This window comes from Aphis gossypii, chromosome 1, assembly GCF_020184175.1.
Source record: "Aphis gossypii isolate Hap1 chromosome 1, ASM2018417v2, whole genome shotgun sequence".
NCBI lineage: Eukaryota > Metazoa > Arthropoda > Insecta > Hemiptera > Aphididae > Aphis > Aphis gossypii.
In genome coordinates this window covers 85,303,417-85,319,028 of record NC_065530.1, presented here as the reverse complement: position 1 = coordinate 85,319,028, position 15,612 = coordinate 85,303,417, and the positions used below count along the sequence as shown (strand labels likewise).

The 15,612-nt window shown below is 25.5% G+C and overlaps 1 protein-coding gene across 1 annotated transcript in view; it reads right to left on the bottom strand.

Moving 5' to 3' along the window:
• LOC114132768 (nuclear pore complex protein DDB_G0274915-like) overlaps nucleotides 1-15,612 on the bottom strand; it is a 39,728-nt gene that overhangs the window by 11,399 nt on the left and 12,717 nt on the right. The window contains 1 exon segment of the mRNA XM_027998337.2: nucleotides 2,263-2,523. Within this exon segment, the coding sequence (XP_027854138.2) occupies nucleotides 2,263-2,523 (261 nt within the window).

The window sequence follows — 15,612 nt, the reverse complement described above, 5'->3', positions numbered from 1 at the left end:
TGGCATCAACGCATACAACTACTGTTTACTACAATGGGGACTACTGGTCGTCATCATTAACTCAAGAAAAATGTGTTCTATGATGCAGAGGAATTTAGTGAAAATTCTTACTTACATACTAAACATGACAGTTATTTACCATAACTAAATATTTTTAAAGCTCTATTCCTAAACGTAATAGGTAATAGTTTTAAACAGTTAACATAATCATACTAAATGTAAAACTGTCATAAAATTATGCTTTTACAGTTTTAACGATAAATATCGAAAAATTGTAAATTGATTTAGTTAAACTACGAAAAATTATTATAGTTTTGAATATTTCAAACAAGTAATTGTCATAAGCTATAAACTATGATTAGTCTTAAATGTAAAAAATATATTCCGAATATGTAACCTCGAATGCGATGATAGTGAAGTTATAATTTGTAAATTGTTCTATATACATATTTAATTTAAACATATTAACTAACAACTTTTGGATAGTAAAATGTTACTTCTTCGAAATTTATTTTGATTATATGTGTTTTGGTATGTTGCCTGGTATATAGCTATGTTCCTATAATTGTAACTTTATAATAAATGATTTATACAAAGATTTCTCATTTTTAAAAGTCTGAAGTATAATTATCATTCGAAGTTTAACAGAATTATTTCATACGGACTTACGGTAGAGAATTAACCAAGATCAATCGTTAAACAATAATTGTGGAATCTGGACAATTATAGGGATAGTCAAAACTAGGAATTTACCGATATTCGTATTTTACCGTAAAATATATTATATTATAACATACCCATAAAACACACAATACATAATTAGGGTAATTAGGGTAAATATTATAGCCTAATTTATTTTAATGTTTCCTAAAAAAAAAATATTAGAAGTGTAAAATATGATTTTACAATCACATTTTCGATTTTCTAATAATTATTTTACTAGTTTTTTCAGTTTCGAATAACTACAACCAAATATTAAGTACTATAATATTATAAAACATATAATTGCGTGCCAATAGACGAGACAGTGGTTAACTTACATAAAATATAATAATTAATTATGCACTGTGCAAAAACACGTTTTTGTTAAAATAGTAAATATTTTTCATAAATTGAGAATCTCAATAACTAAGTACTTGGAACAAGGTCGAAAATCCTATAGACGAAAAACAAATATTATACTTAATTACATAAACACCTATATTAACTATTGTCATTTTACATGAAAATTGTGTCTTTGGTAGGTATTAATATTACTGTTGTATTATAGATAATGACATAAATTAAAAAAATTTGATGATTATGAGAAAATAGAACTATAATGTATATAATGGACATTGGCATATTGTGAAGAATAAAGATTCACTAGTCATGACGTCCATTAGTACTTAAAACGTTTTGTCACGTTCTTATATTTGAAGGACAAATTAAATAAATAACTTTTGTTTTATTCATGATTATAACTTATTAGTCTATTTTTTTTGTGTGTACCATTAGATTTATTTGTGCAATATTTAAATGAAAATGTTCACATAAGTGTAAAAAAATGTAAAGGAAATGCGCTGTATATTTAATATAATATAATATTAATGTATATTATAACTTGCAAAATAAAGTATATTTTTAAAGTCGAATAGATGCATACTAATTTTGTCTAACTTAACAAAGTTGTATTAAAATCAAGATAACTAACGATAAAAAAAAATGTAATTTTTTGTTAGTAAAACATATAAAAGATGAATAATAGATAAAAAAATATCTAATTAGTTTACTAGTAAAAATAAATTAAAGTTAATTAATACAGTAATATTATTACTTATCAATACAAGCAAAGTAGTGTTGTTTACTAGTTTAATTTGAAAATTAAAAATCTTATACTAATAAATATTAATGATAAACTGATAAATATATTTTTTACTTGCATTTGGTAACATTTTCTTCCCTACATATATATATAATTATAAGCTTAAATGCGACAACTATATTTTGTATTGCTATCATTTGTTCAGTAGCACAACTAGCATTAAATCTTAGGGGGATACAGCCCTATCTTAAAATTATACTAAAGGTAACCCATGGGGAGATGTAATAAATGATTTGTTATCATTTTGAGATAAGCACTACATACTTTTAATTAGCCGACAGTTTGACCAGTATTTTGCTAACAGACAATTTATTACTGGCAATTTTTTTAATTTGCAGTCGGCGCGCACATTAACAAAATTAACAAATAATTTTAAAATTTAAAATTTATCAACATACCTTTAGGTTTGATCAAACCAATTGGATCGTCGGGTGTGTCTACATCAGTCTCAGGGCCAAAATCACCGGTATCTTGACCATATGATGTGAGCGTTTCAGTTGCATTTCTTGGTTCCATTGCTGTTTCCATTATAAGAGCCCTTCTTTTGGCTACTAACTCTTTGGGATCCTGCAGAAATACCGTTATCACTGATATATTATCCCTAGATCCTTGCGCCTTAGATTTGTAAACAAGCTTATTGCAAACTTCGGATACGTTACCTGTAATAAGAAAGAATTAATTATTATTTATGAAATTTCAATAATTCCAATACACAATATATGAAAGGATAAATAATATCGGATTGGCCGAAGAAATTTCGACCCTTCGACTTATAGTCAATTTAATAGTCAAGGAATTCATTATTTTTCTAGATAACTTACCAGAAAACTACAAACCACTAGGTATAAAGAATTTTAAATGATCATTAAACCTTATGTACCCTATTAATAAAGGTGAAGTACTAATGTTTTATTATTTTTTTTTTTTTAACAATATCCAAATATTAAAGAAATAAAATAAAGAATACATAGGTATAATTATCTAATCATAATTTAGCACCCTCGTTAGAATATAATAAGATTTTTTTTTGTAAAGTCAAGCTTAGCTCTTTGACAAAGTTATTAGACAACAATCAACTACTTATTATTTTAAGAGTATATAGTTAACAGTTATTTAAATGACAATTATGGATACTTTGTTAGGTATTTAAAAATTAAAAATTTGGTAATTTTATTGAAAAACTAAAGTAATTTATGTTAACTATAGTAAAATAACTTTTAAATGGGTAAATAATATTCCAATGGATAAGTAGACCAAAAGCAATTTCGACAATGCATCAATTAGTTTACACTCTACATCCATGGTATATTTAAAATATATATAATTCGTCGTGTTTTATTATGCTTAACACTTTAATGAACATTTGCATCATTAAAAATATAATTTATCGAAATTAATGTTAAGAAATTATACGTTCTTATTTTTCTGATAATTAATACTTATTATTCTAATTTTTATTAAAGCTTACATTTAAACGTTTATTTTCAAATTAGTTACATTTAAATACACAACATATTTAGACCGATGTTGGACGGTCTCTGCAAAATAGTAAACCTCAAACGTCAGTAAAATAGTTTTAGAAAATATGTTATATATTTATAAATTAATTAGAGTTTAAATAAAATTCAATAAAAAATAATAAATTATTATACATTTTAAAATAATCAAGGTATAATATTAATTACTTACATTTTTATGTCAAAAATATAAAAAATACTAAATAATAAACGGCGTGATTTTATTAATAGAAATTCTCGTTGTTATATTTTAAAATAAATGCAATTAAAATATTTTAATTGTGTCACCCGTATTACATACCTATTAAATATATAAATATATTTCGTATACCTAGTAGATGGTAGATACTATATTAATATATACATATATTTCTTAGAGATAAGATGACGATTAACAGTAGATAGTATAGATACGTATCACAACAGTCAATAGTACAACTTAAAGTATGTATATACCTAATATAATTTAACAATATTTTAAATGTATCTAATACATCTATAAATATTATACTATTCATATTCTTTAAAATACATTTTGGAGTACACAATAACGCAATAGTATCAAAATAAAATAAACTCATAAAAGTCAAAAGGGTGTGCTATACAAACTTCCGTGTATATAGTATTATTAATATTTTATCTTATTTTTGTTGGTCAACGATAGGCGTTTCCAATATATGGTATTTTAAAAGAGGGTGCAGATATTTTATGGGCTCCTGTTTACTGTTGAATAAAACTGTATAACATTCAGTTTCTCTAGGGAAATTTCTCAAGCTTCCTTCTACTATTCAATTAAATATTAAAACATCAACTAAAGTGCTGAATTATATACTAATATATAAACTTAATACCACTTAAGGTTAGGTTAATTAACACATACATTTTTTTCTCATAAGTTTATACATTTTTAATTTACATTTGCTATATACGTTTGTAATAATACGCAAAGCTTGAATACCTATATTTTATATTATTGTATTTCTACATACAAATGTATCCAACAAAGCTCGGGTCTGATTAGGAATTACATAGTAGTATTATTTACTTTATTTCGACAAACGTTAAAATGTTTAAAAACTTAATATTTTAAATATTTTTAAATTAAAATGTTTCATATTATTATTCGTTTATTGTTATTAGTTATTATCTGATGATGGCAAACATAAACAATGGTACCTCGAGTAATACACCTATTACCCTATTAAATTAATTACAATGAGTAGACACAATAATACAGTATTATGTATTATATATTATTCAATGTTATATTATACTACTTTATCTGAATTTTAGTGTTTAGTGGTAGGTATATTTCACTTCAGTAAAAACCAAAAGGTACCTAATACTAAATAACTAAATAATATTATGTATAGAAATTCAGTTAAAGTTGGATTTATCATACGCCAAGCTAAATAAGAGACGTATAAACAATAAATTTATGTTTTATTAAATATTTTTTTATATGACTTCCGTTAAATAATTTTTATTTTAGTTTTAATAGCAATTATTATTACTTCTTTTAAAATAAAATAACTCCTAGTTATTAGTTATTTGTCAACTAATATTAATTGTCTTAACCTGAATTTTTTTCACGAATACCATAAATTAGTTGTAAAAAACGATATCACTCTACAGTAATAGTCAGTCGTAATAAGTAGGTCACTGTATGGATAAATTACATTTAAATTCAAAGATATTTATAATATATAAATATCATTGCATACGAGATACGAAAAATTATTCTAAGCAAAACACAGTTTGTCAGCCTCTATATTTTTAAGGATTTTTATCATATATTTAGGTATATTATTATAATTATGTAATTTATTTCTCACCCTATTTTCCTGTTAAGGTTTATCATGAACTAATATTTATTAAAACGAACATTATATACTATAATATAATATATTATATAGTATTATGTTCATAAAATATTGCGATTAACCTATAACCTCGGGTGTAGCTTAGAAGTCAATATGGACGTACGTAATACTATATTGGATGTTATAAATAGGTTCATCATACAAACAGCTTAGAACGGCTTAGAATCAGATAAATATTTTGAAAATTTCACTTTGCATATAGAAACTAGAAAATAATATCATTTTTTAAATTATACCTAAAACAAAATAAATATATTTGTTATTTTTGTCTAAATATTTAATTTTGTATTTAAACCTCATACATATTTTATGATATTTTTAAATTGTTAAAAGAAAAACTCACGAGGAACCTTGTACCAGTTGTACCTATCTACTATATTTTAAAACCTAACTATTAAAATTAAAAATGTACACGTTTTTAAATTCGAAATAATTTTTAAAGGTTTACGATTTACAATTTCGACGGATTTTATTAAAACTTTAACCTCAAATTCTCATAAAAAAAATAACTAAGTATACAATATACATATTATGTATTGTCGAAATTTTTAAACTGTAATATGAAAACTAATGAGTAAGTAACTTTATATTATACTTTCAATAAATATAGAAATTACTATGTGTATACTACTTGACTGCAGAGTTGTGTTTAGTGGTAATTTAAAATAACACATGAGACTGGAATACCGGCAAGCGATGTTCCAGCTTGTTGCGATTTGGCAGCAGACAGACACAGGGCGTTTGCTCGGGAATATTGATCCTGTAGTCGTACGAACTAGTCGTCGTTATACTCGTGGCGGGCTACGCCCTGTAGACGTCTGTCTGGATCGACGAAAAATAATGACATGTTGAAAATGAAAAGTTTAAATGAAAATTTCACATAATCAAATTCTGTTAATATCCAATGTTAGTCAAGTTATTTAGATTCAGTAAAATAAATAAAATTAATAAGTAAAATAAAATGAAAACCAATAAACTGAAACGTATCTAGATATATGACAATAAGTACGATAGGATAATAGGTATTTTAACTAGGTAAATACGTTTGAAAGTAAAGGCAAAACGCTTCAACATTTCTAAATTTTTTTTACATTCAATAAATTTGAGTAAATATTTATATATACTTAATATATACATAATATATTTAAATCTTCATTAGATTATTTGAATAAACGAATATTTTATATTAAAATGTCTACATTTTCAACATATTTTTTTTTATTAAATCACCACAAAATATAATATAATCATATTTTCTAAAATAAATGTATAATCTACATATTAAGCGATAACTTAAATCAATAAGAATATATGTATATTTTTTATTGATTCACATTCAAGTTACAACTTCAATAGCAAAGTCCAATAATTGCATTGTTTTTTATATATTACATATACTATATTATACATACATACATGAGATTTATTAATCAATTGTAAATTTAAAATTCTTGTAATAGTAATTACCTATAATACAAATTGAGGAAATTTTCGGTGTATTTTTAACTTTATTTTATCCAAAAGGCAACAAGTAATATTAAAAGAGAAACTGAATCTGTAAGACATTCCTTCATTTACACTATTCTTTGCATTTAATATTCGGATTTTCACGGATTTTCAAGAGTAAGTTTTATTCTAAACAAGTAAATTGTAGAGCAATTTAATTATATTTGAACTACTAAAAAGTGTAAATTACAAAAAATTAAAATCCCACTAAAGTATTTAAGAGCTCTACATTTTGTCCCAACTAATTATCATAAAGCTTTTCATAAAGTATTATTAATATGTTCATTGCATAAAATAAATGATTATAATTATTGTTAAACAACCCGAAGAATATGAAGCTGATAGTCGTTTTAAGTGATTCGAAACTCAAAACTATATATACGAGTAATAATTAAGTAGAGCTCTTAATTAAAAATAATAATAAATTATAATAGTCGTACCTTATAAACTACGATATACGTACATGTTGTATACTCATTTGTGTAGAAACATAGAAATGTTACTATCATAATTAATATTTAATGTTATGTTCTAAAATTTAATACAACGTGCATTAACATTTAAAAAACAGACTTGTTCAATGTTCACGACAAATTAGTACTAAAACTCCGATTAAAACTATCTACCTATAACCTATACATTTGCTATTATACGTCTTACATGGTGAATTATTAAAAAAGAAAATGTTTAATAAAAATAAATTGTGTTAAAATTTTCTTAATTATATAAGAGAAAATGAGTTTTTAAATTACAATAATAGTAATCAATTCATTAGGTAAAATATCTTACCCACTCAATTAATAATCATATCTCGAATCATATGGACACTTTATTTTGAAACTTATTTTCTTAACATAACTTAAAAACAAATTTAACTACTAAAAAAATTAAAATTATTGCACAAAAAAAAGTTGATAGTATCTACATAAAAATACAAAAAAATGTGGACATTTACATAGTCACAACTTACAGTAAACATACTGTAGAATTGCAACTTAAAACATAATACATAGGCGGGGTAAAAATTTTAAACACTTTTAAGTCATTATACTGTATATATATTATTAGGATAGTAAAGTTAATAATAATTCAATTTAACCACATACCTATTAATAAGTTATAACTTACAATAAAATATATTTTATACAAATTTAACTGTGAAGTATCATAATTTATTACTGGATATTATAGAATTTAGAAAAATAAAATTGAAGAAAGTAATACATGTATTTTGAAACTGAAATGTGGTTTAACAAAAAATAAAGCGACTAATTTTGTAAGTTTTAAGACGTTTCTTAAATTGTGAACTTATTTTGTACAAGGTATCTAATATCTATATTGTTTTAATAGGATTCGTCCATATATAGTTTAATTTTATAGCTATTTTTACACCGTAAGAACATTTATACTTTTGTTAATACATAAGTCGAAAGTAAAACAGTTTAATTATTTAGATATTTAAGTTGATTACTGTTATCTATAGCACAAAATGTTGAAATGATTGTTGAACATATTTGTATGATGAGCTGTTACTATTTATTGTTATTTTTTTGTGGTATCCGAATATCATGAATTATGATTATAAATAACCGTATGAATAATCTAATGGGCAAAATAACAGCATGCCATTGGATTACTAATTACGTACATAATTTCTTATTATTATTTAAGCCAATACGTAAGCGTACGGAAGTCAAAAACCCATAAAATTAAGATGCATTGTAGAACGAACTAGATAGTGTTCGTCTGCTTTCATATAATATTATGTACACGGATGGTGGATATTAAGACTTCGTAATCCTTTCACCATTATTAGAAGTCGTTACACACCGGGAACGAACCATTGTTCTGCAGATGGAGAAAAAAACGCTACTGACACATTAGGTTTACTCTGAGTTGTGTCATTGGCTGTTCTTTCATACTATAAATACATATTTATGTTTCTTTTTTTTTCGTTAATAAAAATTAGATTATTCTAGAATATAACAGCTGCAAATCGTTAATGATTTCGTGAACATTTAGAGATCTCGCAATGACGTGGTCCTAACACAAATATTACGAATTTCCGTAAAAACATTGAACATACTCAAAATACTTGAATACAAGCCACCGAATATACATATCGTTAAGAAAACAAAAATAAATCACAACAAATACGTATTCTACTTAAATGCATAATTATGATTAATAAAATATTATACATAATTTATTTTTAGAATTTGGGTATTTTGACGATTACGCTATCATGGATTCATGAATATTATACGAGTATTATAATGTAATAATGACAAAAATGATAATACTGTAATAATAATAATAATAATAATAATATAATAATAAATAATTACAACATTACGTTATTATATGGAAAACTTAAAAGATCCCAACTTGATGCAAATGACTATTATTGAGTACGAGTAACGCGATTAACACTAGGTATTCTAACACTCCCGAACTTTAAACACGCACTCAAAAATCCAAACACCGATCGAAATCTACGTAGGAAGGATTTTTAATGTACGTCGAGTGTGTAAAAAAAAATATATATATATATATAAAAACAATTAAAATTCGAGCACGCTTTTAGCCGACGAGCGCGAATAGCGTTTGGTGACCAACTGCAGTATGCAGCTGCGGAGAGCGGCCGACGTCGCGATCGTGACGGCCAGACCGTTGCCGGCACTTCGCCGCCGCCGCCGCCGGGCCAGTGCTGCCCGCGGCACGGTAATACCACCATAAGTCGTCACCCTAACACCCGCCAGCTCGAGAACGGCAAACGAGGAGCATTTGCGAGGGCCGAGGGGATCAGCAGGCAGCAGGGCCAGCAGCTGACGCCTATCTGCTGGGCTGTCTGGTGGTTACAAGATGCAGAAGAAAAAAGAATATTATGAATTGAGAATCAGGTTACTTACGGCGAATTGAGAATTTTCATGTCAGCCACCGAAACAGACAATAATTACGAGTTAAGACATTTTTTTAAAATACAAACTATTATTTTATTATAATATAACATTATTTTATCATTCGACATTGATCATAGTGCCATCGTAGTACCGACAACGTAGTACCGACAACGGTGGCAACCGCGTTCAAGATACGTCTGTTTCGCAGCATTGTGGTCTGTGACTTATCGTTTCGTTTTTTCGATTTTTTTTCTATCTGTAGATATTACAATCGTTTTTTATTTTTTTTGTTTAGTCATTTATCGTGCACTCTACAACAACCTTGAACGCCGTTGTCGATAGTCGATGGTATTTTGTGGCGAAAAAAAAAACCGTCTCCACTCGACTAGTATACGAGACCCGCCCGTGAGTCATCCTATTACCAGACGGCGCTGTCTTGGACGACGACTGTAATAATGATTATTGTAAACAACTTTTATCGGTTCACTTCGTCAACCCGCTATTCCACCACAGATATCTCATCACCAGGCGACGTATTATGTCTTGTCGATTGTCGATCCAAGCGGCGCCCTCGCTCGGACGTGCTGTTTACATATATCAATATATCCGGCCATAAATGATAATAATAATAATAATATATTATATTACATTGTTTATAATGACGCGTGTGATGATCATGACATTGTAGACTCGAGAACGAGTGGAGGTGTGGTTAGTGTTTGTCGTGTTTTCGTGTCGATTGTTATTTTTTTAAAGGTGGATGGTTTGATTACGAGAAGCGTCCCCTACGTATTTCTCCAGATACATAATACAAGCGGCATAATATTACGAAAATCAATACGCTACCGACCAACTGCCGGGCGATAAGGCATTGGCTGGTCAGTTGTTAGATTTTTTTTTAAAACCGGAAATGCCGCGCGTGTTTACCACGAATCTAATAACGTGCCCTCCCCGGATGAATGAGCGTAGTTATATAGTAGTTATACACCTAGGAAAACATAAAACATTTTATAGTAGGGTATCAGGTAGCGATCAATAACCAATACATATGTAAATTAATTGAAAAAGAAAACTCTGGAAAAATTGCATGCTTTTAAATGTTCACTCCTATATTAAATACTTTTTATCGGCCATCGTCATATAATTGGAGATCTCCAATTTTCAATATTCGATTATGCTAATTCGCACTCGCTCTTAAAAACGTAGCTTACAATATTATATCAATTTAGAAAATTATGTTTAATTTAGAAAACGTCTAGTCGTTTGTAAGTAGGAATTGAATACAAAAAAAACGTGAATACAGCGGTGTTAAGAGTTTGAGATTATCTCCGACTATTTGGTAAAAATACAACAAAGATATTATTTTAAAATTATTGAATTTCCATAATCACAGAAATCAATGTGAACTACAGCCAAAAGTCAATAGACAATTTTATTCTTTACAATTATTTTTAAATTAATATTTTTAGGTTAAATTATGTTATTATATTTTATAATAAAAAAGTTATCTATTAATATACCAAAATTCTTTTAAAAAAATATTTGTATGCGAATATAATTGATAATCATTTGCATTTTAATTTCAATACTCAATTTAATTACAAGTATGAAAATGAAAATTCAGATAAATGTTACAGAACGTTTAGTATTTACTGCTTCTTTATACACCTGAATTTAATACTTTTTTAAAACTTAAAATAATGCAGTATACTTGTATGAAGACTATTAGAATTTTTTTTTATTATTAAAATTTGCTTTTACTGTTTAATCTTAATATTTTTTTACAAATTAAGTTTGGTTCATAATTTATAGAAATAAAACTATATCTTAATGTGTTCGTTGATTTCAAACATTAAAATGATCAAATTTACTTTCAACTTGTAGAGAGAAAAGGACAATGGTACTTATTCAAAGATTCATAACATTCCAAACTCCTAGGTAATTTTTAGTTTTATTATTATGAATGTTGAATATAGAGGTTATATTAGAATTAGTTTTAGATATTTATCGATAATTGATAGCCGAAGGACTAATATGGAAAATTTGTAGAATCGAAGAATATAATTCTTTACTTCAAATATTTCTTCATTTATTATAAAATGGCACACACCCATGCAACGTACAATATAAAATAAAATGTAACGTCATCGAGTCATTAATGATGAGATGTGTAAGATACACATACTATATAATGTATAATCCAATACAGCATGCATGTTACCTTTTAACTATCAAATATGACTATAGTCACGGAAACCCGACCACGGACATAATTTTTAGATTTTAATTAAATATTTTAATAGGTAATTATAGTTTATATAGTTAGTAACTTTATTTTTTTTCTTTTAGACGAACTATTTAACACGCATTTAGTAAAATCAACATGCCAAAAATACATAAAAATATCAACATTGACACTATAATATTATGTCCCATAATTTAAGAACTTTTTACTTATTATTTAAATTACGAAATTTGGAAACTCTGCCTTTTAAACAAGAATTTAAGATGTTAGTAAATAGATTTAACTTTTATTTTAATTGAATCAATACCAATAATAATATAATATAAAAATAAAACATAAAAGTATATTATACATAAATGTTGTAGACCGAAGGGAGTATACAAAAGACACGTGTCTGTATCCCTTTATACGCAGAGAATAGGAATCAATACATTTATAAAATGGTTCATAAATAATGAACATGGATAGTTTTCAGGGGGATATAACTACTATTGGACAAGTGTAAATTTAAAATAAATAAAGTATTCAGCATTTCTAAACCTTTGTTCAAACCATATTATGTAAAAGATAAAATAGTAGCTGAGTTATGTCATATGACTAAAATAGATTTTACTTAACCAAATATGTGCCATATAATCAAAACAATATTGATTAGGTACCTACTGGCTACAACATAAATATATTTTTATCGTATTAATTTACCTAACTATACCTATTAATTTTAAAAATTAATTTATCATATTATATCATTTTATATTGTAACACAACTAATAATAAATATAAACAAAATATCAATTCTATGATTAACAATAAATTATTTTTGATATTAGTACCTAATTATTTCTCTAAAATTATAATTAAAATCGTTGACACAGAAAATAAAAAACGGGTCATGTTCAGAAAATTATAACATTCATCATAATTCATAAAAATATTTCAATATATAATACCAATGAATAATTTCATTCTTAAAATTTGCAAAATATTTTGAAGTACAACACTAAAACGTGGTTTACAACTTAGAATACAACTCAATACCAAAAATATAATTATAATATTTTGAAAGCAAATTATTTACAGACAGAAATAATGAAACAATATAATTAATATTTAACTTATTTAAAATATTAAGTTACTATATTAAGTGCACTTTAGAAAATATTTTTGCTGTTGAGTGTTGAACCGAAGACAATACCATAAAGGAATTTAACCTAACAACGCTTTTTAGAATATTTAAATTTTGTGGAATGTTTTTTATGAGCTTATGAACATGAACTATATATATATAACAAAATTAATGCAATGCATATAATATACAGTTATCTTAAGAAAAATATTAATTATGTGAAGCGTATATAAAGTTTTTTTTTTAATACAAGCATTATTATTATTATAATTTATTGATATTAAAATAGAAATCCGTAATACGTTTAGCTTTATATATTATATATATATACATACATATATATATTTAGTAAGGAAATAGGTTATAACTTTATTAATTAAAAAATGCGGTTGATCAGTAACATGATTATTATTGTCATTTTGACATGTGACCGATGAATGGAACTGTAAAGATAATTTAAAAAATACTTTTATTTCATTTCTCATTAGCACTTACTGAAATAAATAAAATAAAGAATTGTAATGAATAGTCCTATATAGATGGTTGAATACTGTTAGAAAAATGTTTAAAAAAAAAATAGAAAATATTATAAATACCTATAAAACTTAATGTACATATTGTATATAGTATATAAATTGGTTATGTTATTATATATTATACATAATCGTTGTTTGTAAAACCCCGTATACTTTGATTTAATATATTAAGTTATTACTTGTTTGATGTTAGGGGTGATATGAAAATTTAACAATAAGGTTCCTTTCCTGACTTAAACCAAATTTTAACCACAGATACTTTCCGTCTATACAACATGTATAAGGTTTCTCTATCGAATTCAGGTCGGTGTTAGATTTCGCGTCACTACAGACAACAATATCCACTGCATCCACTAAACAACTTAACGGCGACAATGCGACATATGGCAACTATAGTGTTCAACGCGTGGAAATGAGTGGATCGATTGACATGATCTCGTTGGTATAATCACGTCAGTTGTTATTATGATAAATATTGTATTGTTACGACTGCTTAATAGAATTGAACTAGCAAACTTTTATGCAATTCAAATACCTACGCGTAAAAAACCGCGATAGAATCCGTTACGTCAACTACAGAGTATTGGCCGCAATAATAACGGTATCCATAAGAATATTATAACAATATATAAATAATTTAATCTTATTTGAGTGACTATCGTAACACCTAGATGGCTAGATGATTCAAGTATCAACAAGTTAAGCAATTTTTCTTTTTGTGGTACAATTGGTACATTACTTTCCACATCATAAATCATAAGTCAAGTCAGTTAAAACTACATTAAAATTAATTATTTATCTATATTCTATAAAAATTATCTGTTTCTTAATTTTCGTATATTATTGTAATTATTGACCTATAATATTATAAAATTATATTATAATTTAATATAAAGTTGTTAAAAAACGTTTAAAACTATAATGTCGTCAATATTTGAACTTCAATCACTCATCAACAACTTATATGGCTTTACATTATTGATTTTTTAATTCCAGTATAGTTTTTTATTAGAGATTTTGAATTAAATCTTTAAGTTTTTACACTAAAAACAAAAATAATAATAAACCTATAAACAAATTTAAAAATATCAAAATAAATAAACAGCAAAAAAAAACCAAATTATTATATCGAGTATATTCTAACAGCATAATAATTTGGTGAAAATTAAAATTCTTTCGATTATTTATTTTTGAATGACAACAAAATAACAAAAACATTTTTTGTAAAAAAATTTACATAAATATTCCAGTTTTAGTAGTTTTATCATATCTAACTTCATTCTCCCAATTGCCTTGAAGTATATAGAAAAATGTTTGTCCTCCCTAGGTGCCAACTAGATTTAATTTTCTACCAGAACCTATTCTCAAAGTTGAAGCTTGAAAAATTTTTAATGATCAAAAAGGTAATCAAAAAAAAATACATCATTATAAAACCAATTGTAAATCGCTTCGCTCAGAATCTAAAATTCTTTCTTTTTTTGCATTTTTTTTTTTTTGTTATAGGTACATTACGAATACAATTTAAACATAAGTTATTTTCTATTGACAATTATTTTAAAATATAAATACACTAAATACAAAATATATAAATTTACACTCGCGTGTATCTAATAACCTAACACAAATAAACTTCAAGGAAATAGTTTGAAATATTAAAATTTAAAATTGATGTACATATTATAATATAATTTAATTTAAATAATATGTAAATGTAAAATAAACATTTAAAACTAGAAATTTTAATAAAATTAAAATTATGTTAATATAAAATGTATAATAGAACTATATTTATATGTAAACCACTTTCACTAATTATAAAATTTAATTATTGCATTCAATTACTTTTTAATTTGAAAACAGCACACAAATAAACAATTATAATACAAAGTTATAATGCCTAATTTAAAAAAATATAAATGGTATTATACTGGTATGTAAAAGCAAAACAGATATTTTATAAATGTAATAATGTAATACCAATTAAATAGCTAATATATACTATACATATATCGTTAATAATATAAGATATACA